The sequence below is a fragment of the Eurosta solidaginis genome, chromosome 1 (assembly GCF_040869045.1).
Source record: "Eurosta solidaginis isolate ZX-2024a chromosome 1, ASM4086904v1, whole genome shotgun sequence".
Classification (NCBI taxonomy): Eukaryota; Metazoa; Arthropoda; class Insecta; order Diptera; family Tephritidae; genus Eurosta; species Eurosta solidaginis.
Window position 1 is genome coordinate 31,213,962 of NC_090319.1, and position 27,166 is coordinate 31,241,127.

The window sequence follows — 27,166 nt, forward strand, 5'->3', positions numbered from 1 at the left end:
CAATAAAAAAGTGAAATATCATTGATTCAAAACTATTTTTTTAGTTATAGCTTATTATTCTAGTCTACGACTCTTTTAAACTGGTTTTATATCTAAGTTGCTGTAGTCTTTAACCGATCCCGTCCATTTTTACTAGAAATATTTTCTGCTATAAGGAAAAAATTACGATATATTAATTTTTCTTCGAGTTATGGCTCCCGAAACATAGAAAATTGCTTAGTCATAAAAGGGGCGGTGCCACACCCATAAAACTTTTAATGTTTTCCAATTTAATGTTATAATTCAATTTGAAAGTAAAATTCTATTGATAAAAAGCTCTTTTTTTAATTTCGTCTACGACCCTTTCAAAAATTTTTTATATAAAAGTGGGCGTGGTCTTTAACCGATCTCGTCCATTTTTAAACGTTTTTATTTAGATTGAGTAAGCTACAAGCTTGAAACTTGGAATATAGTTCAGAACCCGATGACAATGCAATAAGAAAATATCGCCGCTAGGTGGCGCAAGGATCGAGATATTCACAAAAAACGTATTTGTGGTCCGATTTGGCTCATATTTGGCACACATAATACATACAATAATAGCAAGCGACCTATAAAAAATCGCCGCTAGGTGGCGCAAGGATCGAGATATTCATAAAAATCGTATTTGTGGTCCGATTTGGCTCATATTTTGAACACATAATACATACAAGAATAGAAAGCGACCTATGAAAACAATCGCCGCTAGGTGGCGCAAAGATCGAGATATTCATAAAATCGTATTTGTGGTCCGATTTGGTCCTTATTTGAAACACATAATACATACATGAATAGAAAGCGACCTATGATGTCCGATTTGGCTCATATTTGGAACAAATATTTCATACAGTCCGGTAGAAGTGACATCGAAATATTTTGGAGTTGGGGAGGGACAAGCATACGTGGCGCAGAGTCGAGTAAAGTCTTTGGAAGGATTATGTATTGAGGACTTAGATTGTAACAAATTGTCAGGAAAGAGTCCTTGTAATAATGAGTCACTAAATGAACTAAATAGAATGAGAAATAATAGGCAATTACATAAAGACTAAAAACTTAAAAATAAAATAATAAAAAAAAAATTTTAAGTTAAACAGTTTTATTGAAAACAATACTTACATGAAGTAATAATAATATTAAAAGCTAGAAAATAAGTAGGTAGGTCCTAAGTACTAGTCACCACACTCCTCATCAATCTAGGGCGTTGATCAGACTATTAAATAAAAGCGTTGGACGCGTCAAATTTCTATTGATAGTCATAAATAAGACCAACTGAACCTTAATCAGGTTATGCTACGCCTCACATTTTTAGAAATTTCACGCGCCCAACGCTTTTATTTAATTGTCTGATCAACGCCCTAGAATGATGAGGAGTGTGATGACTAGTATCTAGGACCTACCTAATTATTTTCTAGCTTTTAATATTATTTTTGCTTCATGTAAGTATTTTTTTTTCAATAAAACCGTTTAAAATAAACATTTTTTAAATTATTTTATTTCTAGAAATATTTCCTGCTATAGGGAAAATGTGTGTAACCAATTTTATTACGATCCGTTCATTTTTCTTCGAGTTATGGCTCCCGTACCATAGAAAATTGCTTGGTAATAAAAGAGGCGGTGCCACGCCCATTTTTTTAAATTTGAAGTTTTTCCTATTTGCTGTTATAAATCCACTTGGGAAATGAAATACCAATGATATAAAGCTTTTTTTTTGCAAAGATATAGCTTATTTTATTCGCCCACGACCTTTTAAAAATCTTTTATATAAAAGTAGGCGTGGTCCTTAACCGATTTCGTTAATTTTTCCTCAAAGTATTCCTTATAGTAAAGGTAACCTTTCTGCCGAATTTTGTTTTGTTTTAAACATTTTTTTCAAATTTGTATCAAGAGTCTCAATATCAGTCCAGTCAAACTTCAACATTCTAGCTTGTATTATTTACTAAATTATCAGGTTTTTTTGTGTTTTCCAAAATGTTATATATATAAAAAGTGGGCGTGGTTATCATCCGATTTTGCTCATTTTCAAAACCAATCTATTCTGGGTCCAGATAAGCTCGGGTACCAAATTTGGTGAAGATATCTCAATATTTACTCCAGTTATCGTGTTAACGGACGGACGGACGGACATGGCTCAATCAATTTTTTTTTTTTCGATACTGATGATTTTGATATATGGAAGCCTATATCTATCTCGATTCCTATATACCTGTACAACCAACCGTTATCCTATCAAAGTTAATATGCTCTGTGTGCAAAGCACGCTGAGTATAACTCCACGATCACTTTTTGTTTAAATTATTTCAAAATTTCTTTCAAAATTGAAAATGTTTAACTTTTGAAGACATTTGAGTATTTGACGTAATTCTGACGACCTTTATTCGGAAAGACTTTCTTTTTTGTTGATTTGTAAACTTTTTTATTTTTACTTTTTTATTTTTTACTTATTTTTTTTTAATTTTTACTTATTTTACTTTTAACTTTAACTCTTTTTTTTTTTCAAGAAATTTTTTCAAATAAGGGTTTTTTTTTATTTTTTTTCACAAATTTGCAAAGCTTTTTTGTCTTTTCAGAAACTCTGGAACTGTCGAAACAAACTATTTTTTTTTTAATAATTTGGGAAAAATTTAAACAACGTGACATCAGGACGGACAAGGCGACAGCTGTTTCGATTATACCTTGTAAATCTCTTCAAAGCCTTTTCTCCCGGGAGTGGGAGTCGAACTCGCACTCCTATTAAATAAATTATAAAATTAAAAAATTGCTCCAAATAAATGTTTTCATACATTTGAAAAAGCAATATGGGCAATCCCCGATTATTAAAATCAAACTATTTTTTTATTTAAAAATTTTTCAAATTTTAAAAAAATTTTATTTTATTTGCGTAAATTTGCAGTTTTTTTTCTCGGCCTTTCAGGAAATCTTGAAAAAAGCCATTTAGAATGACTCTTTCATTATATCTTTTTAGTTAACATTCTTCGAATTTTAGGAAAAATGGGATTACTTTTTTGTCAGAAACATTAGATATGTATATGAAAAAGCTCCTAATCAGGAACTATCGAATTTTTGAATAGCTACTCGGAGGCATATGGTGAAGGTTACCGATGATGATTTCGGGGCGCTTGCGGTGTTTATTTTCAAAACTACATACATAATTCGAAATTAATTTGTCGTATTTTCAATGTTTTTTATTTCGTAATTACTTTCGGCACTTTGACCACCCTTTTTGTGATATTTTCCATGTTAAATCGCCAAAAATTTATTTAAGAAAACCATTCTTCCTACTGGTTAGTTGGTTTTAATAACCTTCCGTCCCACGCATTTCAACGCTTTAGCACCTTCCTCAAGGATTGGAGTTTTTTTATTATTTGTCTTAAAATGTCGATTAAAACAGCTGAAGCACAGTAGAAATAACATAGTTTTTATTTCGATAAAAGTGTATCAGTTAAAATCCAATATCTCTGAGATAATCCCGAAGTTTGCTTCATATAATAAAGGAGTCTTCCGTAATGAAAACAAAAGTACTCATTATCACTGACAAGCAAACATTAGCGATAAGATTTGGGAAAAATAATTATTCTACTAAAGCGAGATTTATCATTTAAAGCTCTCTGTGTTGTGCAGTTAAGTTAACATGCATCGATTATATCGACCTGTCGCATTTTCGTGCGTCCCTGAGTCCATTAAAGAGGGGTCTCAATTGCCATAGCCATTTTACGTTCAATTTTAAAATATAATTACATACAAGCTTATGCGCATAACTTTTGAGATAGCCAATAAATAAAATCTACTTTAAAAAGAGGTACATTTTAATCCCAATAAATATTTTTCTCTATTCTCCTATCTATGCGCTTTTACTTCTTTAGTTTACATTAATTGTCGCTTCTATCTATTCCGCCCCCTTGAACGTCATTACCCTGAGCGGCAGCGTAATCTGATGCCAGATCTATGGTTTAATAAAAGAGAACAACAGGCAGCCTGCACACCAGTCAACACGCCCTCTAAGACGACGCTGCACTCATTGTTTGTTTATGGGTATTTTATGCGAAACCTATAATACTTATTTTCTTCTTCACCGCATTAATTATCGCATTTATTTGCAATTTGATTTATGTTCGCTTTTAGCGTTCTAAGTGCTTTATTATTTCGGTCAAATTTAGTTGGACCTTTTGCAAAATTTAGAGCTTTTATTATATTTTAATGATTACCTATGATTCTATGTTTTTTTTATAGTAGGCTGAGCAATCATTAATGAAAAGCTAGAGTATGTAATATGTATGTATTTATTCTTAAAAAGAAATTTATAGCGCTTTTAGTAAGGAATTAAGCCTTTTTAATCTCGTATTCTACTAATTCTTCTAAATGCTTTGCAATAAAGAATTAACGGTGCACTCATTATAAATATCTAAATCTCTGTTTGTTTAACCAGTTCAAGGGCAATATGATCATTTAATTATTTAAGTAACTAATAACTCCACTGCGGGCTTTGGCGGAGCCCAGCTGCCTGTGAGAACACTAGAAAGGAGTAAAACAAATAAGAGCAAATCAGGGCTTCATTCCGTATTGGGAACGATAGCTCAGACGAACGATTCGCCTCCAAACGATTGCTCTAATATTGATATTCTATAATATATCATAGAAGATATCCTGAAAAAATCACTTTGATCGGAGCTATATGTATATAATATATACCTATCCCATACAACCGATCGTTCAGATAGAAATATTTTTGGCCATTTCTCCCTTAGTTTCCAATATAAAAACGTGAACCTTGGTGATATATATTCTAATATATCATAGAAAATTTCCTGTAAGAATCATTTCGATCGTAGCTATATATAATATATATCCCATACAACCGATCGTTCAGATAAGGGGGTTTTTGCCATTTTTTATTTTATATTTATCTTAAAAATCGTTTAGGTATGTACATCTGTTCACTATATATTTCCTATCTTATACATCCTATTATTTGGAGATTACGAACGGGATAAGATTATTGTTCAGCCCCATTCATGAAAGGTATGAAGTCTTCGGCACAGCCGAAGACAGTCCCGTCCTTACTTGTTTTTTATTAATTTTATTACATATTTATAAATTTTTTCTTTTTGTTGTTGTTTTTTTGTTTGGGCCGAGTCCTTGATGGGCAGTGGTTTGTCAAGCGTCGAGATCTAAAACTGCTCAGCTACAGAAAACAATATCATCAGCTGAGGGTACAACTAAATTAATGGAATATAGAAACAAACATATACAGCATTAACGATTAAGAGAGATAAGGACAGTCTTTTTTTATAGAAAAAAGGGTGTCCGACATATGAAATGTGTTTCAGCGAGAGTTATAATCTTGGCACAAACACCGGAAAGGTTCGTTAAGTTAGAAATTCGTTCTACATTATTTTAAAAGAAGAGACTTGTACACTCTCGTAGTGCGACAGGGAACACTAAAGTTCACTTCGTTCAGAATAAATGGGCTTGAAATCGATCCATTCATTAACATAGTGCAAATACACTAGCGATTCGTCTTTGCGGCGAAACGAACATTCGTTTCGTAATAGAGAATGAGGCCCTCAAACAAACTGCAAGGCAGGCATGACCGTCATTTAGTTCTGCGCATTCATTTATTATTGCACAAACGAACAACGGTCATACTCGCTTGGTAGCTTGTGTTCCACCAATCTTAGGTTTAATCCCGTACAATCAGAATCAGTTATGTTCTACTGCACACGCACCCGTAATTTGTTCTCTGACTACTAAGAAGACAAAAAAAGAGAACAAACGAGGTGCTCTGTTAGTCGAAATTTGCAAGTTTTACGCAGTTGAACAATTTTTGCTAGCGATTTCTGCATAGCTCTCAAACGAACGGCTATCAGTGCCACAAATATTCCGTAATGAGATCACATTCGCCCTTATTCGCGCATATAGGGCCATATGATAATAAAACTAAAGAAGACTATTTTTGATAGCAATCACTTCAAAATAACTTTGAAGTTTTCAAGGGTTTTATGTATATGAATCATTGAACCCAACAGAAGTCCTAATGAAACTTATTATACAATGTATGTCAGCTTTGGTAAGCTAACTATGCTATTCAAAAAGGGCGTACTAAAGCAGTGGTATCTTCTGACTTCTGTATGAGGCCTGTGGTAAAGATTAGGCGTTTCCTAATTAATAACTTCTTTGGATCCATACTTCTTTTATAAGAAGTTTCGTTAAAATATATAGAACGTGCGGAATTGTTAATAAGCCTTGAATGTTAATAAGTTGAAATGTAAGCAAATTTCATTTAGCATAATGACGATTCTCATTTGCAAATCTTACTTTGAAATCAGGAATGCATGTCAGTAGATTCTCCTTATTGAAATTTTAGCTGAAAAAAAACTTATCTTCCGTGTGAAGAAGAATAAGGCCGAATGTTACACATACATTACAGACTTCTTTATAATTTTATACGCTCTGAAAATACTCATTCAAAAATGGCCCCATCACAACCATAACTGCGATTCCGGGAATAACCGGAATTAAGTCGGCAATTGCAAAATTAGGTCACGCGAGCTAATAGAAAAAACGAACATCGTCGGGTGCTCTTCACCCGCAGAAGCAATATACCAGAATTTACTGATACACTCTTAAAGCTAGACGCGCACTACCGTCACCTTTCTGGGAGAACAAATTTTCCACAGGGATCCCAGGGAGGAGTAGGGAAGTACAAGGAAGCTCTAAACAAGCTAGCTGACAAGTGCAAGCTGAGCATAATATGGATCCCAGACCACAGTTACATCTCTACATTTGCTGGCTGGGTGAATCCTTGTCTGAATACTTCCAAGGACTGGTTGCTAACTCAGTTCTCGGAACTAGCAACGCGAGATGAAAAGAGATCGCAATCAGTGGGTATTCTAACAGGCCACTGTCCTATGGGTGCCCTTGGTGCTCATATGGGCCTGCAAACCAAATGACTTCTGCTGCAGCTGCAGGGACGAGGGAAATATAGATGATGTCATTGTCCCGCCCTGACGAAGACCAGTTACCGATGTCGCCACAGACACTTCTTTGGGTGACTTGCAGCGCTATAACCCACAAATATAAATGAAGTTCTACGTTACAACATATTAGTTTAGCTTCATGGGTGTATGAACCACGTTCTACAGAAGGGAAATAACGGCTCCTTCTTGGTATCACAACGGCCGCTATGGTCTACGCAAGTCTCCGCTTAGGCAGCGAAGGCGGCCACTTTAACCACTTTAACATAACCTAACCTACAGAAGATATCATGAGATGTTCGTAATACTTAAATTTATAGAACAGAAACAAACATAATATAAATTAATTATTCAGAGAGATGTGAACTATGGAAAAAGGCAGACCGAACTATCAAATGTGTTTGAGTGGGAGTTATAATCTTGGCACAAATATCGGAAAGGTTCGTTTAGTTCGCAATTAGATCTACATTGTTTCAGAAGAAGAAGCTTGAAGTGTCTCGTAGTTCGAGAGAGAAAAGAAGAGTTCACTTACTTCAGAAGGAGTGCACCTTAAATGGATCTATTTAGTACTTTTGTGATAAATATTACACCAAGCATTTCCCTTCGACTGGCAAGAGTTGGAAAAATGATAAGCTTCAATCGAATAATATAAGGTATAAGATTATATAGAGTCGCATTTAAAATTTCTTAAAGCATATAGCAAAAATTGTTTTCGTATTTTATAGCCCAATCGATTTTAATCCAATAAAGTACAAGTTATTATATTAGACTGGGTCGATTTATTTACCAATATCGCGCCATCGATTTTTAGATAGGATTTGGGCTCAGGAAAAAAAGTTCCACTACGCATACCCAAAAAAAAATAATATTCGAGCCTGCGAAAAAAATGGCGAAAGGGTCAATTTTTCCAACGAAACACTCCCCAAAACCCAAAAATAAAATTTAATTTTTTTTTCCAAAATACTGTTATCGCCAACGTTTTTACAATAGTTTTTGCAAAAAAAAAACATATTTTTTGGGTTTTGGGGAATGTTTTGGTCGAAAAATTTACCATTTCGCCATTTTTTTCGCAGGCTCGAATATTATTTTTTTGGGTATGCGTAGTGGAACTTGTTTTCCTTAGCCCAAATCCTATCGAAAAATCGATGGCGTGATATCGGTTAACTTTCGTCCATACAAATCGATCCAGGTTAATGTATATGTTACTCGCATTGGCTTTTGATAATTTTTTTTCCGAATGGTGTTTAAGTTTTCCTTCTTAGAAAGTTTGTATATTTTTTTGGAAGAGGAGATATTCCAAATTGTATAGTTGAACTAGGGGTATATAGATAGATAGATAGTTAATTGAGGATCGCACTGCGACCATTGGTCTATTGTGCCCTCATCTGCTTCACAACACCTCATCCAAGCCGACATCTCTGATGAACCCTAGCAGTTCACCTGGCTTGAGGGATTTGATGTGAGTATGCTCTGGTCATGGTGAGCCCATAAACTTAGCTCTACGTCTTGAGATTGCATCGCACTCCAGGAGGATATGGTCCGCCGTCTCCGCTGATCTGTCACAAAATCGGCATGTGTTGTTTGATATTATACCCAGCTTTTGCATGTGGCTGTTCAGTCTGCAGTGTCCTGTAAGAATTGCTGTTAGAGTTCTTAGGTTATTTTTCGAGAGGCCTATAAATGCCCTGTATCGAGTTGTGCAATAACCCCCTAACAGTAGCTTAGATTGTCTTAGGCCTGGCATATTACGCCAGTGTTCTTCCCTCTTTTCCTTTTCTTCTGCCAATAGATGCCCCCCTAATTTCCTGCGGGCCTACTGGCAGGAACGGCTCAGGACCAATAGGTCGTATCGTTGCTGCCTCTCTGGCCAGGCTGTCCGCCTGCTCGTTTCCCTCGACTCCCCTGTGGCCTGGAACCCAGGCCAACAGTAATTCATTGTGTGCTCCTAGTTGGTTCAGCTTTTCCACACACTCAAGGACTAGCGCTGATTTTATTTCAAATGCTGAGATGGCCTTGAGGGCGGCCTGGCTGTCACTGAGTATGGCGATTGTTTCATTAGAGTACCCGCGCTGAAGATTCAGGCCAGCGCACTGGCTTATGGCGAATACTTCCGCTTGAAAAATGCTCGGGTATGCTCCCAGGGGTATTGATATTTTGGCTCTGGGTCCAAAGACTCTAGATCCAATCCCCTCTGGGGTCTTCGAGCCATCGGTATACCATACTATACTGTTTAGCTGCTGAATGCTCTCAATTCTGCTTTCTTCCCACGTACCCTTGTCTCCCAGTTCTACTTTATATCTTTTCTCATATACTATGTGCCTGAGGATATCATCCCTCGGGAGTTGAGAGATTGGGATCTTCTCTCTCAATTCCTCTATGTTCCGGGACGATATGACTTTACCTTTGCCCGAGCCCTCCTTAACGATATTAAGGAGGGCTCGCTTGGCTGATTGCTCTATCGATATATGCAGCGGGGTCAGATCGAGGATAGCCTCCAGCGCTGTTGTGGGGCATGTGCGCATAGCTCCCGTGATGCATACACGTGCCAGTCGCTGAAGTTTTGACAGTGCTTGCCTCGTCGTCGCCCGAGTTGTTCTCGATGCCCAGGCTATTGAGCCATATGTTATCATAGGTTTTACTATCATGGTATACTTCCATCTTAGCACGTGTGGGCTACAGCCCCATGATTTGCCTGCTAGACGTTTGCATACCATGATGGACCTCGTGGCCCTAGTCTTCATGGAGTCGAAGTGTTGTTTCCATAAGAGCTTGGTGTCAAAAATGATCCCCAAGTATTTCACTGCGGTTCCATATTCTAGTTCCACGCCATCTATTGTTATTGCTCTCAGGGCTGGTAGGACCCTTCTTCTGGTGAAGGGGATGATGGTTGTCTTAGATGGGTTGATGTTAAGACCCACATTGGCGCACCACTCCCTTGTAATGTTCAATGCTCTTTGTATTATGTCACAGAGCGTACTCTCGAATTTACCCCTCGCAATTATGACGATGTCGTCAGCATATCCTTGGCATCTTATGCCACTGTCTGATAGCCTTTGCAGGAGTTCATCCACTATTAGGCTCCACAAAAGGGGTGACAGGACACCTCCCTGGGGGCACCCTCTCGTGGTAATAACCTTAACTGCGCTGCTGCCTACTTGAGCTTCAGCGATTCTTGTACGGAGTAGACTGTCAATCCATCTCTGGATAGGCAACTGAACTCCTCTTCTCTGCAGTGCTATGTTTACGCTTTCGTGAGATGTGTTGTCAAAGGCACCCTCGATATCAAGGAAAGCGCAAAGCACTGTTTCCCCTGTTTCGAACGCCCTCTGTATTTCAGACGTTAACTGGTACAGAGCTGTGTCCGTGGACCTACCCGCTCTGTAGGCATGCTGGCTATAATGTAAGGGCCAGCTCTTGAGGGCGTTCGACCTGATTTCTTGGTCTATTATCTATTCCATTGCCTTCAAGACAAAGGAGGTTAGACGTATTGGTCTGAAGGACTTTGCTTGTGAATAGTCCTTTTTACCTACTTTTGGTATAAATACCACTCTTGCTCTTCTCCACATCATGGGTATATATCCCAGTGCCAGGCTATCTCTCATGATTCTGGCGAGATGTGGGATGATCTGTGTCCCTTGCTGCATTAGCGCCGGGTAGATGCCATCCACCCCCGGAGATTTGTATTTCTCAAAAGATTCCACTGCCCATCTGACTCTGGCCTCACAAAAGAGGGAGTTGGCTAGTTGCCAGTCTGATGGGGTTGGTTTAACTCTGGGGAACACAGGTTCCGGTACTTGCGGGGAGGCCTCAGGAAAATGCGCTTGCAGCATGGCCTTAGCTCGCTCTTCCACCGTTTCGGTATAGGTACCATCTGGGAGCCTAATTGCTAGGTCTGTCTGTCTCTGCTCTTTGGCTCGGGCCTTGTGTAGCCTTGCCGCTGCAGGCGTGCTGGAAATTCCCTCACAGAAATTCCTAAAACTTTCCATTTTTGCTTTTCTTATCTCCTTATTGTACTTAGTTAGATTTTGGGTGTATTCCTCCCAGTTGCCGGTTCTCCTTGCCTCGTTAAAGAGTTTCCTGACTTTCCTCCTAAGCAGCGTCAGGTCATAAGATCACCAGGGGGTCGCCTTTTTACCCTTAATCAAGGAGACACGGCAACTGGAGTTATAGGCATCTATCATTATTTGATTTGCCCTTTCCACCCTGCTCTCCAACTGGGTACAATTGGTACTTCTGCCTTTACTCTTAAGGCTATCTATGTTAGCTTCTATAATACTTTTGTAGCTGTCCCAGTCTGTTTTCCTGGGATTTCTTCTGGGGTTGCTTTGCCCCGATACGGCGCCCAGCTCAAACCTTATGATTCTGTGGTCCGAAAGGGAGGGTTCTTCGGAGACCCTCCATTTCGAGATCATATACTCTAAGAGCTTAGTACCTTTGATATCTAGGCTATTTTTAGAAAATTCCCACTAGGACGTAGAAACTTTGTTATAACAAAAACAAAAAAATCTCTGGCGCGAATACTCCCAAACTGCGAATTGCAATGACGGACGAAGTGCCCTCATAAAATGACACAGTCAACATAATGGGAAAATTAAATAAGAGAAAACAGAAAAAAAAAAGTAAACAAAAGAAATACATATTACATAATATATGCTTGTACATATGTAATATGTAGCTAAAATCAATTCGAACACCTGTGATGGACCAAATTAACAAACAGCGTACTTGCATAGTGAAGATCAGTGCATGGCAAAGTTTAAAGTGCATTGACGATCGTAAATGAAGTTAAAGGGCATAATGAAATACGTTTGTTGTGATGAAACATTAATGTAAAATACACTTTACACTTATTACATATACAGTGTCACTATATCTGCACCTGCGTGTACAAAAATAGCAGCAAGTTTGTTAGCACAATTGTTTAGTTGTTAAATTCAATGTTGTCAATTTCAAAGCAAAATTGTAAAGAATTTATAACCAAAACTATATAAACTAATTTCAAAAAAAAAATTTCGAAACAATTTGAATAATTTTCATTAAAATTGTAACTGTTTAGAATTTATTTTAATATTTTGTGTAAAATTTGAACAACGTGACATCAGGCAGATAAGGCGAGAGCTGCTACGGATTATACCTTGTAAATCTCTTCAAAGCCGTTTCTACCGTAATTGGGATTCGAAATCGCATCCCTGCGATGATTGAACTGTTGACAAACACATTCAACCAAAGCCATGTCTGCAAATTCTTCCAAATTGCCTTTTGTGCATAGATTTATTCTGCGAACAATCCTACTTTGAATATTTGCTTGTACCAAAGCTACGCTTTGGTTGTTGGTGGTATATTTTAGAACAGGGGTCTTCATTCCATAGCGATCGACGCACAGGGTCTCGAGATATAGGTCAAAACGTGGACGCGGGTACCCATAGAATGTGTTTAAAGAATATGGTTATCAAATGAAAGCTGTTGAGTACTTTATTAGGGGGTAATTTTCATACTCCTGGGTGACTAGGGTCTCGAGATATAGGCCAAAACGTGGACCCGGATACCCCTAGAATGTGTGTGTAATATGGATATCAAACGAAAGCTGTTGCTGAGAGCTTTAAAGTAATTTTCATTGTGATATTCGATTTAGTCGCATGAACCTAGCAAAACTGATAAATATGCATGCGAATCCGAAATAGAGACATGAATTAATAATACCCACATACCTATTTACATATATACGTCCTATTCGATACACAAAAAAAAAAATTACAGAAAATTTGAAAATATTGTTCGTGATTTTTCTACTCGCAGCTGTACACATTTATATTTGTCGTAATAAATGGTGGAAGTTTTAAACTCTTATATCACGTATTTTTTCATACATTAAACGCGTATAAAACTAAATCAGATTTGTGTGTAATATTAACCCCACCCAACTGGATGTTGCACAGCAGTTGGTTCAAGAGCAAGTTTGAATGGATATCGCATCGTAATTGATATGATATGAAAAGAGAGGAGGCCTGACTATGCGTGTAATATTGACAAAATACGTGACAGAATAAAGAAGCGGATGGTGAAGATACTTGAAATGCATATAAATGGACATTCATTGCATATAGCTGAGGTAGATAATGTCAAAAACGTGAACTAGCCGAGTTTGGTATCTTTTATAATGAATGCGTGTACGAAGATGAGTTTGTATCTAAACATAACTAAGCAAAAAGCCAAATACCGAAAAAATAAATTTCCGAGGAACACCAGGTGTTTCTATGAAGCAACCTCTTCCCTAACTCTCACTCCCCTTGTAGACGAAAAACTGTTTCCACATACCTTCAAGCAAATCAAATTATAAGTAGAAGTTTTTCAAATAACTTGGTCCCGCTAAATTTTTCGGAAAATATATTTTATATGTTAATCAAGGCAAAATTCTACCAAATATGATTTTTTTGAAACGTCCAGTTCCTAGAAGAAAAAAGAACTGAATAAAAAAGTTGAAAAAGTTTGAACCAAATCGGTTAGTGTTCTCGGAGTCTAAAGGCTGTCATTGCATAGTAGCTAACTTTTCCTTCTTTTTGTAGATTTGCTCTTACTCTTGCTCTGACTTTCTCTTAATTTCCTTTACCTTCGTCTTCTTTTTCTCTTTGCTCTCTCTTTAATTTTCCGACCGCCCCAATCCCCCTCATTTTTTTGTCCACTTAATCTGCCATTCCTTTTCCTCTTCCTATCTACCTTCCCCTCCAATACTATCCTATTTTTTTCCATTCTCCATAAATGTTCTATTTTCTGCTACTATTACTTTTCTCCCTCTTTCTCTACCTTTTTCCCAATTTATCTGCACATTCCTTTAACCCCACGTTACCTCATCTTTCCATCTCTTCTCCATTGTCCTCCTAGATGTTCAACTCCTCATACCTTATCCAATCTAAATTGTTACCGAAGACGGATGCCCCTGGAAGAATGTGGAATGTTTATGCCATGTACGTCCACATCTCAGCAATACCTAGCCAAGTGCTAAGAGTTTTATGCCAATATGAACATAGCACACCTACAGCTCCCCGATGCCTTCCAGTTTAAATTACATAAATAATTTGAAGTTAACCGACCATGCCTTCGATAGCCAGAGAGTGCTAGAATTGTTAACAAGCTTTGAAGAACATGCTTAAAGCGCATACTTCCAAATGGTAAGACGTTTCATTACAAGGAGCGCCAGTGTGACTCGGGGCTAGAGAAGGTGCGTTAGGTTAAGTTGAACTGGCCAGTCCGTAGGACCTCACATAAGACTGAATGAGACCATAGTATTACCAAAAGTTTGCTAACGACCAAACTGAAAACGAGGTGCGTTATGTTGTTGGGCCCTTCCAGAGATGGTTAAGTCATATTCTGCGATTTTTGAGTAACAAAGTGATTTGTGACTGACTTTTCGGTATCGGCGATTTTTATCTGACTGTGAGCTAAAAGTTATAAGAAAGCAGTTCAAGATAACATTTACTAATAACTGCGATCACAGACCGAATCACAGTTCTTGCCATGACAGACCAATTAGCTGCGACATCTACTAACACTTGGGTAGGTGGATAGTCGCAGCACAAATCACAGGCTGGTTGCTGAATATTGTCGCTGATATTGGCTTATGTGTGCAGAGTTGCGATTAATTCTGTGTTTGCCGTTATTGGTAAGCATGATTATTAACAAGACATATTCAGTCAGTCACGGTGCTTTCTTCGAAGTTGTCACTGTGATTTTACGCCGCTGTGACAAAATCACAGGGTTTCTTGCAAAAAATGTGGGGTATTTTGGAAACGAAAAAACTTCGAAACAAAATCGCAGGATAGCTGTTTGAAGTCGGCCAGAGCCCACTAGATATATGCAAAGAGTTAATACTTTTGAGTCCATCCCAACAACAGCACGCAAATGCCACACGCATGCACTATAGTAAATATTTGGCATAAATTCCAACAATCGTGTAAACTCAAGCTAGACATTTATGACTATTGCCAAAGGCAATGAGCTAATGGGTTATGAAAAATTGTGGTGTTAGCCCGCTTGAAATGCACAGCCAGCACCTTAAAATGTTTGTATTTAATCTAAGCATATACTTTTACTACCAAATTCGGTGTAAGTAGGCAGCAACATTGGTATGTGGGTGGGTGGGGTAAATAAGAAACCCGCAGAAAGTCTAGCCGGACGACGAATGTACACATGCATGAGCCAAAGAGATATTAGGAAATATAATAAAAAATAGCATACAGGCCAAAACTAAAAAATTAGCATTGTTTTTGTAGCATTCAAGTGCCTGCATTATTTCCTAATTTATTTACTTATTTTTGTTTGCCACTTTCATTACGCGCGGCTTTGCGCATGCGCAACTTGCGGGTTAACACAGGTGTCTTCTGTGCCTATTGAGTGACTTTTGCCGCTAATGTCAAATGTGTTGTTTGCACTTTTTATACTCAGCTGAGCAGAGCTCACCGAGTATATTAACTTTGTTCGCATAACGGTAATCCGTAACGGCATAAAGATATAGACTTCTTTCTATATATCAAAATGATCTGGGCGAAAAAAGAAATTCATTTAGCCATGTCCGTCCGTCCGTCCGTAAACACGATAACTTGAGTAAATTCTGAGGCATCTTGATGAAATTTGGTATGTAGGTTCCTGGGCGCTCATCTCAGATCACTATTTAAAATTAACGAAATCGAAAATTTCGAAAAACCGAAAAAATTCGATAATTCATTACCAAAGACGGATAAAGCGATGAAACTTGGTAGGTGCGTTGACCTTATGACACAAAATAGAAAATTAGTAAAATTTGGGACAATGGGCATGGCACCGCCCACTTTTAAAAGAAGGTAATTTAAAAGTTTTGCAAGCTGCAATTTGGCAGTCGTTGAAGATATCATGATGAAATTTGACAGGCACGTTACTCCTATTACCATATGTGTGCTAAATAAAAATTTGCAAAATCGGATGACGAACACGCCCACTTAAAAAAAAATTTTTTTAAGTCAAATTTTAACAAAAAATTTAATATCTTTACAGTGTAAAAGTAAATTATGTCAACATTCAACTCCAGTAATGATATGGTGCAACAAAATACAAAAATAAAAGAAAATTTCAAAATGGGCGTGACTCCGCCCTTTTTCATTTAATTCGTCTAGAATACTTTTAATACCATAAGTCGAACAAAAATTTACCAATCCTTGCGAAATTTGGTAGGGGCATAGATTCTATGACGATAACTGTTTTCTGTGAAAATGGGCGAAATCGGTTGAAGCCACGACCAGTGTTTATACACAGTCGACCTTCTGTCCTTCAGCTCGGCCGTTAACACGATAACTTGAGCAAAAATCGATATATCTTTACTAAACCTATTTCACGTACTTATCTGAACTCACTTTATCTTGGTATAAAAAATGGCCGAAATACGACTATGACCACGCCCACTTTTCCGATATCGAAAATTACGAAAAATGAAAAAATTCCATAATTCTATAAAATAAATAAATGTAAGGTGCGATAACCTCCGAAGAGATCTAAGGCCGAGCTTCCCTTCCAATTTGCGCCGTGCTCCTCTTGATTTTCCCTACAAATTGGCCGGACTGGACCTACATGTTTTATGCCGACTCCGAACGGCATCTGCAAGTCAGATGAGTTTTCAGTGAGAGCTTTTCATGGCAGAAATACACACGGAGCGCTTGCCAAACACTGCCGAGGGGCGACTCCGCTTAGAAAAATTTTCTTCGAATTGAAAAACCTTATTTCTAAAATTTTGATGTTGCCTGGGGTGTGAACCCAGGGCATACGGTGTGGTAGGCGGAGCACGCTACCACCACACCACGGTGGCCGCCATATTTATATACGAAATATGAAAAATGAGATGAAACATGGTAATTGGATTGGTTTATTGACGCAAAATATAACTTTAGAAAAAACTTTGTAAAATGGGTGTGACACCTACCATATTAAGTAGAAGAAAATGAAAAAGTTCTGCAGGGCGAAATCAAAAGCCCTTGGAATCTTGGCCGGAATACTGTTCGTGGTATTACATATATAAATAAATTAGCGGTACCCGACAGATGATGTTCTGGGTCACCCTGGTCCACATTTTCATCGATATCTCGAAAACGCCTTCACATATACAACCAAGACCCACTCCCTCTTAAAATACTCATTAACACCTTTCATTTGATACCCATATCGTACAAAGAAATTCTAGAGTCAACCCGGGTACACTTTTATGGCGCTATCTCGAAAAGGCGCCCACCTATAGAACTAAGCCCACACCCTTTTAAAATACTCATTAACACCTTTCATTTGATACCGATATCGTACAAACAAATTCCAGAGTCAGCCCTGGTCCACCTTTATGGCGATATCCCTAAATGGCGTGCACCTATAGAACTATGACCCACTCCCTCTTAAAATACTCTTTAATACCTTCCATTTGATACACATGTCATACAAACACATTCCAGGGTTACTCTAGGTTCATTTTGCTAAATGGTGATTTTCCCTTATTTTGTCTCCAAAGCTCTCAGCTGAGTATGTAATGTTCGGTTACACCCGAACTTACCCTTCCTTACTTGTTATTTTTGGTTTCCTTAGCTATGTATAGCTATGCACATTAATGTGCACGCATGCGCATGAGCTTTGCTGCCTAAGCAAGTAAAAAATATCAATTAAATATTCAAAAAACTTTCATTTCATATCTCTTTATAATTTTATTGAGCTACAAAGTAAACAATGAGACATATTAGCTGTACACAGCTGATAAACATGTTTTCATTAATGGTGGGTAATGATGCAGCTTTTCAAGGGTTCTTATATTGGCGCAAGCGGACTGAAATTAGTTAAAGCATTGAGTTGAAGAACAGATACTTGAAGCGAATTAATTCAACTTGAAACTATGTTTAGGGAATCAATCTGCAAGTTACCAGTAAATTGCACCGTGCCCTGATCAGTGATTCAGTAACTCTAAAATAGTTTGCTTTTTTTCTCGTTCACAATAGTTTGTGCGAATTTTGCGCCCAAACTCGGCAACCAATATTTATGAAATCGTAGCACGTAACGCGATAGTGGATATCAGCGCAATAACACAACGCAGCGCAGACTACGCTACCCAGGCCTAATTTACAAAGTAGTATGTGCATATTTTTACATGCGTATTTCATACGTGACGTGTGTTTGAATTCGCATAACTACAATATATGTGAGCTGCAATTTAATTATTAATTTTCTGTTATTAGGAAAACTTTTGAATCGCATTTGGAACAATTAAACAAATACCTATGCATGTGATTTAAAATAAAAAAATATTCCAGGAATGTAAATTGTATTGAGATAGTTGTATTGTAGCTCGTTAATGGCCGCAACTTAAATTTCTGTGGATATCTCTACAAATCAGGGAGAAGATAGGGTGAAATTGGTATTGTGACCACTAAAAATCAAAAATTTTCTAAATCCTTTAACTGATACTGCTGATAACCCTATTCGGCACAAAAGTTGTTCTGAAGATTTAACGCGCAATGTTTTTTCGGAACCGGTTATTTTATTGGAACGGGTTACTTTTTAATTTGAGGAACTTCTTACTTTCCTGGAACCTTTCTTGTAACCAGTTTCTTTCTTGGAACCGGTCACTTTCTTGGAAAAAGTTACTTGATCTTACTTTCTCTGAACCAGTTACTTCTTAAAACTATTTACTTTCTTGGAACCAGTTACTTTCTTGGAACCAGTTACTCTTTTGGACCCAGTTACTTTCTTTGATCCAGTTTTGTACTTGGACCTAGTTACTTTCTTGGAACTATTTAACCTCTTGGAACCAGTTATTTTCTTGGAATTAGTTACTTTCTTGGAACCAATTACTTTCTTGGAACCAGTTACTTTCTTGGCACCATTTACTTTCTTGGAACCAGTTACTTTCTTGGAACCAGTTACTGTTATGGAACCAGTTACTTTTTAGGAACCAATTACTTTCTTGGAACCAGTTGCTTTCTTAGCACTATTTACTTTCTTGGAACCAATTACTTTCTTGGAACCAGTTACTTTCTTGGAACCAGTTACTTTCTTAGCACTATTTACTTTCTTGGAACCAGTTATTGTTATGGAACCAGTTACTTTCTTGGAACAAATTACTTTCTTGGAACCAGTTACTTTCTTGGAATCAGTTACTTTCTTGGCACCATTTACTTTCTTGGAACCAGTTACTGTTATGGAAACAGTTACTTTCTTGGAACAAATTACTTTCTTGGAACCTGTTACTTTCTTGGAATCAGTTACTTTCTTGGCACCATTTACTTTATTGGAACCAGTTACTTTCCCGGCACCCGTTACTTTCTTGGAACCAGTTACTTTCTTGGAACAAGTTACTTTCTTGGAACCAGTTACTTTTATGAAGCCGAATACTCTGCACTTAATTAATTGTTACTGATTACAATTTTAGACGCAACTTTTTTTTAACCTAAGCACCTTCTGCCGATCATTTAGCTCCCCCTGGGCTTCGGCCGATTTGTTATATACTTTCACCGTCGCTACTTATCCTGGAAATTTTTAACCCTTCAGCTTACTACTTTCTTTCCCTCAAATGTTTAATTTGCAATACTGTCTTAAAAATGAATGTTTCCGCGCCAAGTGCGCTATCCTTGGTATTGATTCATTGGCACTATGTCGCGCTGCATTACAAAGATCTATTATATACATTTTACGTACGAAGTGATTTCCTAAACTATATAACAATATTTGTTTAATAAATCAAATTTGATTATAACTACATTTTAAAAACTAAATACAAAAATGAGTTTGTCGAAATTTTTTAGAAGATAGTGAACTAAGGGGAAACCAAATAATGCACCACTAAAGGAATAAATTACAATTTATGGATTTTAGGGCAATATTTAAAATCTAATTGGTATATATTTAACGATTTTTATAACCAGGTTGTTATTAATGGAAAAACCAAATTTTTTCCCGTTTTGTCTGCTACGCGTTTCCATGCCGTGTTGCGCCTTCTTCGAGGAGTCTAGTATATTTCAATTTTTATCTTATTATTTGTGATTTTTATTCATACAAGACTCCCTGAAGAAGGTGAAATATAGCAGCTTAACGCGTTCAACAAAAAACCGGCCATACATTTTTTTAAATATATACACCAAATAACAAAGATTTTGGGAATAAAGAAAAAGCAGCCACGATGGCAACAAAATTCTACAAGAACTCTACAGGTTGCTTACTACCAATGAAAGGTTTAAAGTATACTTAAATGGGTAGGAAAACTACAAAAACAATTGTGAGTATTACATAGTGAGGGAAAAAGAAAACAATTTACAGTTTTTTATATAAATATTTTATTAGAATAATAATTATATATATATATATATATATATGTATTTATAAGAGGCATAATAATAATTTGTGATAGCTTGCTTAGATATTAATTAGAACAAAGTAAAGTATGAACTAATAAGATAGTACAATTAAGTATATAAAAGTAAAATTTAAAGTAAGACCCAAAAAATATTTGGATATTTGTATAAAGCCAAAACCAAATGGGATAGAAGAATACAGTCATGGAATAAAATCTACGAACGTTCTCAAAAAATATTTTATATTTCAATTGTCAAAAAATAAATAAATAAAGGTAAGGCGCGATAACCTCCGAAGAGAGAGTTTTCACTGAGAAGCTTTTCATGACAGAAATACACTCAGAGTGCTTGCCAAATCACTACCGAGAGGCGAAAATCCCGTTGAGGAAAACTTTCTTCTAATTGAAAAAAGTTGTATCTAAAATTTTGATGTTGGTCTGTCCGGGCGTGAGCCCAGGATCTTCAGTGTATTATGCGGAGCACGCTACCAACGCATCACGGCGGCTGTCAATCGCAAAAAAAAAATATACGTATATCAAATTATCATTCAGTTTTCCTAATGCTTGATGACAATGTTATACTTAATAAAAAGTGATTCCACCGGAATATTTATAGAGTGAAGGTTTACGGATGAGTAGGCTTTTTAAATTTATTCTTACATTTTAATTTCATAACTTTTTTGTTTTTAATGTTCGCGATTTTTTCACATTTTTTTATTTCATTTGTTTTTATTTTTTAAAGTTTTTGGTTACATGCGGGTTCCATTCGAGCTCAAGGCCTAACAAGAATTATGTTACCTTATTATTGTTATCATAATTTTTTGTTTTTTTCTAAAATGAAAAAATTGTTTAATTTAGAGTAGAATATGTAAAATAATTATTGTTGGGTCTTGAGCTCGATTCGAATCTGGGATCTTACAAGTCAGTAGGCCGATATAACAACAAAAATAGTTTTTAGTTACAATTTTTTATTTGTTATTTTTATATTTTTATATGTTCATTGGTTCTGTGGTTATTAATTTTTTCTGTTAGCTAACCCTTTTTATAACAATTTTTTGTTTGTAATTAAATTTTTTATGTTAATATTTTTTTTTTATATTTTGTATATATTTATATCTATACATCATTATTAATTTTTTTGTTTACTTTTAACATTGTTTTTATATTTTTTGTACCTTTTTAGTTATCGTATTTATTATTTTTTGTCTATAGATATATTTTTTTCTCAGTTTTCGGATGAATAGACACAGTCTTAATTTTAATTCTTACATTTAAATATCATGTTCTATTAATTTTTTAATATTCACAATTTAATTCCTCTATTTTTTATTTCATAATTTCATTATTTTTAAAATTTATTAGTTTGAAATTGTTTATTTATTATTTACATTTCTTTTTTTAATGTTAATAGTTTTTGTGTTATAAATTATTTTTTCTTTAACTTTTTATTTTCATTTTAATTTCTTTTTTGTTTCTAGTTATTTTTTGTTTTTGTTTTTTTTTTTTTGTTATCAATTTAATTTTTGTTTTATATTTCTGGTTTTATTTATTGTATATTCATTTATTTATAAGTAACAAAATGCTTTATTAATGTTTGTTATTTTTATATATTTTTTATTTTTAATGTTATTTTTACAAATTATAGTTTTTCATTTATTATATTCGTTTGATTTTTATTTTTTTTTTATTTTGGTTTATATATGTATATATATATTTTTTTTTTTTTGTAATTTAGTAGTCGTTGTATTTTATTTCTTCTAAGTTTTCCTTTTTTATATTTTTTCGTTTCAAATATTTGCTTTAATTTTTTAATAGCCATATTTTGGTTTAACTTTAACCTCCTTTTTTGATATTCTTATATTTTTTTCTTTTATTTTTCACATTCTGTTTTGTTTATTTTTTTTCGTACATCATTTTTTATACATCTTTTTTCTTTATTTTTCATTTAAACATTTTAAATTCTTATCTTTTATATAACTAAATTTTTCTATATATTTTTTTAAACTTTGATTTTTAGATTTTTCAGAGCTTTTTTTAATGTTTGGTTTCCAACATTTTTTTTTACTTTTATATTTTAGTTTTTAATATTATTAAATTTTAAAATTTTTGCATATATTTTTTTTTTTTTTTTGTTGATACATTTAATTTAATGCCGAAACCGGTTTGTCTCCAAGCCAAAGTTAACAAGGGATGACGGAAAACCGTTGCAATATACATCAATTTTCACCAACAATTTAAGGAAAAATCCTACAACTATACAACTGCTATACTCAAAGAATTAGGAAAATTTCGAATTAAATTTTTGATAACATTTTTTTTTAGATATTTGTAAAATTCCAAATTTTAATAAAAATTAAAAAATAAAAATTTTATAAAAAGACTTGTGTGCAGATTTTAGACCTTGACTGTAAATGCATTACATATTGAATGCAAAATTTACAGAAAAATATGCGGAAGTTACTACTAATTTTTTAAAAGAAAGTATAAATTGCACTCCAATATTTTAAGCAAAAATTATGTATATATAATTGTTACTATCGTAGATTAAATAATTTTAACGTATAATTATTTTATATTTTCATCGATATTGATTTTTAAAATTAATTATTTAAATGTATTTTTTGTGTTTTTATTCGCTTCGAATGTCAATATCGGGGATTTTAACTTAAAAAAACTCGCTGCAATTCTAAAGCAATCTAATAGTTACCTCTTTACTGTAGGTAGGATAAAATTCAACGCGAGTTTGTATACATTGAACGGCCTCCAGTTGTGCGACGCGCGTCGCAGTGCAGACTTTGACGCCAGGTGAAGATCGCGGCGGATTTTGTTGCGCGGGCATGGCACCAGCATGTGCAAAGGCTGCTTGTGATTGTTTTTCGAATTTTTCCATAAGCTCAGAAATTTTTGTGGACTTTGATGGTGATGGCGTTGAGGCGACTTTATTATTAACTAAAGTTTCTTCAATCTTATATTCTTCTGTATTATCTGATTCGCAGACACTAGAAGCGGTCGATGTGGATAGAGTGCGTATGGTAGCATCATTCTCGTTTGAAATGTGACCAGAATCATCAGAGTCTGATTCATTGTTATGATGATCGATTTTGTTTAAACAATTGGACAAAAGCGTTGACGCCGGCGCTGACTCAGTGTCCGAAGGTTGGTTTGTATGCGGCTGTTGTTCTTCGAAATTAATTGCTTCTTCGCCGTTACACAGCTGTTTAGTGTTAGTGTTTTTGCATGCGCCACACTTTGTTGCCGATGATACAGGTTTAGCTTGCATCACATTAACCAATAGTTCAACATGTTTATCGGACATTTCACCCAATACGGGTGGTATTATTTTGCACAGCTCTAAATGCGGTTGTATCACTTTCTCCTCATTCGCATATTTCAAGTGTTTTGTAGCCGCAGCTGCCTTTGACTTTGTGGTGGTGCTGGTGGTAGTGGTGATAGGCGAAGTATCAGTAGTGTGACGCGTACGACGTAAAGTTCCATTGCACGCATCTTTCGTAATTTTAGTTGTCAACGTTGTTGTATTGCCAATTGCTGTCGCTGTTGCTGTCGTTTTCACTTTCGTACGTGAGCTTGTTGGCGTTGTCGACGCAATGCGCTTGAACTGTGTTGAGGTAGTTGCATTCGTCTTTGTCAACGTCGCTGCTGTTTTGACGCTATGCTTTGTCAAAGTTGTTGTGTTTTTACGCACACTACGTTCCGTATTGATGGATTCCACTTTGCGCAAAATTTCATGACCTTTCTCCAAACATTTATCCAAGAGTTCGTCACGACTGCTGTGCAACTTTCGCGCTCCTCTAGAGCATTGCGACATAGCACCAGCGGTGCTCTGACTCGCACCGCCTCCTGCTTGACTTCCAACACTACTGCTACGACTTGCAGCGCTAGCACGTTTATCACCACTCAAACTACCACTAGATGGCGTGCGTCGTGCTTCACTTATAACTGTCGTCGCATTGAAACCTATAGATGACTTTGTCCTCTCCATTTGTAGGCGTGAATTGCTGCGAGTTAACTTTTCAACGTTCAATGACTTGCGTTTGGAACGTTGTCCTGCACTGGCATTTTGTTGTTGCATTTGTGTTGCGGATTTTGTCTGCAGTGTAGCTGTTGTCGTTACCGGGCGTGAGCGTGACTTTGTGCTGCCTAATGATAGCGATGACGCTGTACGCGCATCCTTCGTTAACGAACAATGTTGCTTGTTTGGCGCACTGCCAGTAGCTTGCTTCTCAGCCACAATTTTAGTTGTACCAGCGTCCAGCAATTTATCCTTGTCAAGCTCTTCCGTTAAGGAAGTGCTGCAGAAACTTTTGCTGCGCTTTTGTAGAGGTAATGCTTTAAATATGGGAATTTTACTATTTGACGGCGGCGTACTGCAGGCGGTTAGTTCCCAAACGGATTTAGAGCGCGCACAATTTGTGAGTGCAGAACATATAGTGCGTAACGTTGGGGTGTCAGGTGTTTGATACACATTACGTCGGGGTATGGCTAGTGATGACTTGGATTTCTCTAAGCGCTTGGGACGCGTAGGTGGTTGTTGGATGGTCGGCGGTTCAGCAGTAATTTTTGCAGTTGATGTAATATCATTCGCGGCGTTAAGCGCAGTAGTTACGGTGCGCGTGCTCGCGTTTTCGGTGACGGCATAAGTTGTACCGAAATTATCTTGCGCCGTTTCCTGCTCAAATTGAAATCCAATAACTTCGTTGACGGCTGCGTCAGACGCGACAATCATTTTTTCGTCGTACATCCCACTAGTTGAAGCACACTTAGTATCAGCCGCCTCTTTACACGCGCCTACATTATCTGCAAATGCATTTGGTGGTTCTAAGGCCAGCAGTTCTAATTGCGCTGCTGCTGCCGCTTCTACCATCGCCACATCGCACTCCACATGTTGCGCCGCCATCTCATGCGCTGCACTTTCTACCATCGGCTCATCATTGTAATCAACGAGTAAGCGATCGAAATTCTTTAGTACCGCATTCAATTTAGACTCGTCGTGTGCTGCTCTCTCGAGTTCTTCAAAAATTTCATCCTCCAATGATTGTTTGGTCAAATTCAAACTTAGCTGATACTCTTCATCGCTATCCACATAGGTGGCGCTTTCAGATGCATTTGTTACATAGTTAGCTGATGGCCCTGAGTGATGAAGTGCTTCCGTAAGCACGCCTTTGCCATTCAAAGCTGGACAAATAATACCTGAGTTGGTAGCTACTTCACCAATTGGCGCAGATATTTCACATTTATTGAGCGTTTTTGTTGCGGTTTTGCCGCCGATGCGTTGTCGCTGATGCTTCAACATGCCGGTGAGGCGTCGATGTGCTGATGAAACTGTGGATATTGCATTTGTTGCCTGCTCGCCGCAAACTTTTGCCGGCATGCTGGGTAAGGTAGATTGTTTACTAATATCAGTATATTTACCGCTGGTCGAGTCCGCAATGCTAAGCGAGCTCATAGATATCGAATGTTTATGCGATGCTTTGTAAAGCTTGCTGGTGAGTCGTGGCGCTAGATTATCCTCGATTTTGTGACGTATTTTAGAACAAAATTTTTGTACACCACCTTGATGATGGCTCTTGTGTGAGCTTGCAATGGATGCATGTGACGTGGTTGGTGAGCTGGGAGGAATGAGGATGTCGCTCGCTGTTTTAGTGATCTGAGACTTTTCCATGTTTTTTTTTTTTGTTAATTTTATTTCTTTATTACTTCTTAAGTTTCCGGGTACGCGTGTTAAATTATTCAAAAATTCAGTGGAAATATTTAATTTCGAAAACGTTCATTTCCACATTATTTTTTAGTGAAATTTCGAACGACAGCTCCTTTTTGAAGCGTCTCACACTTTTACTTTTATTTTTCTTCACTCTTTTATTTATTTATTACAGTATTGTTATTGAGCTGGTGTCTGCCGGCTATTGACATCTGGTATAAGCCATATTCAAATCAGTCACTATTATTTCTACTGTCTCACTGTCCACATAACCATTTAAACCCCATTGGAGTTAATCAAGGTTGTAACGTCTTTCTATTTTTCCATCAACTTTGAAATTTTTAATTATTGAGTCTACTTTTTTTAACCCGCAACCGTTACGCTATCGACCGTATTCGTTCGCGTTCAGCACGCAACTAAATTTCTTTGTTTGAAAAAACAGTTGATATGGTAGCAGTCCACCAGCAGAGCGAACGCGCGCGCATATCAATGAAGCAAATCACAGTTGAGACGAAGCGCTGTATGTCATTATGTTACAACGAATGTCTTCATCGTCATTTGTTGTATAAGTGAATTGTCATTAACGTCATCGACACCATCATTGTTATCTTCAACACTTTCCACTTTGTCCCCAGCGGGTAAAAAATGTATGAGCGTAGCAATATGATTGAATGCGAATCATAGATATATAGCTGCAATCGGCTCACATGTAACTCCACACAGCAACAACAGCAGTTGATGACCACAACAAGTGCTATCAGCTATAATTTTCAGATAGTGTCAATGGTGTATTTGTTGATTTCTTTCAAACTCGACTCCTCATAGTCAAACCCACAAGCGCGCCTCACAACAAATTACAAAGCCACAACGGAGTCACCGTACTAATGCGCTGTTAATGCAGGCAGAGCGCGACAAGATACGACAGTCTCCCTGTGTGAACAGAGTTTGGCGAGTTGTTGGCGATGATTATGCGTAAAAATTAAATTTTTTTTATTTTGATAATTAAAATTGGCTAGACCTCGTCTGATACGTCGCATACACAACTGATAACACAACATGTTCGAAGCGAACTTGCTTTACAGCAAACAAGAAATGCATTCTATCGAAGCGAAAGTAAAC

General features: G+C 36.6%; 2 protein-coding genes across 7 annotated transcripts in view; both read right to left on the reverse strand.

The window, feature by feature from the left end:
• Positions 1–27,166, reverse strand: part of Mhcl (Myosin heavy chain-like) — a 373,469-nt gene that overhangs the window by 75,134 nt on the left and 271,169 nt on the right. The gene's annotated exons all lie outside the window — the stretch shown is intronic.
• Positions 16,890–27,051, reverse strand: LOC137250801 (uncharacterized). The gene has a single exon (XM_067784323.1). It carries the CDS (start codon positions 26,009–26,011, stop codon positions 23,018–23,020), a length of 2,994 nt encoding a protein of 997 aa, XP_067640424.1. The 5' UTR covers positions 26,012–27,051; the 3' UTR covers positions 16,890–23,017.

Bases quoted from the DNA above. Each gene is read 5' to 3' on its own strand.
- LOC137250801 (XM_067784323.1), bottom strand. From the start codon at position 26,011: ATGGAAAAGTCTCAGATCACTAAAACAGCGAGCGACATCCTCATTCCT.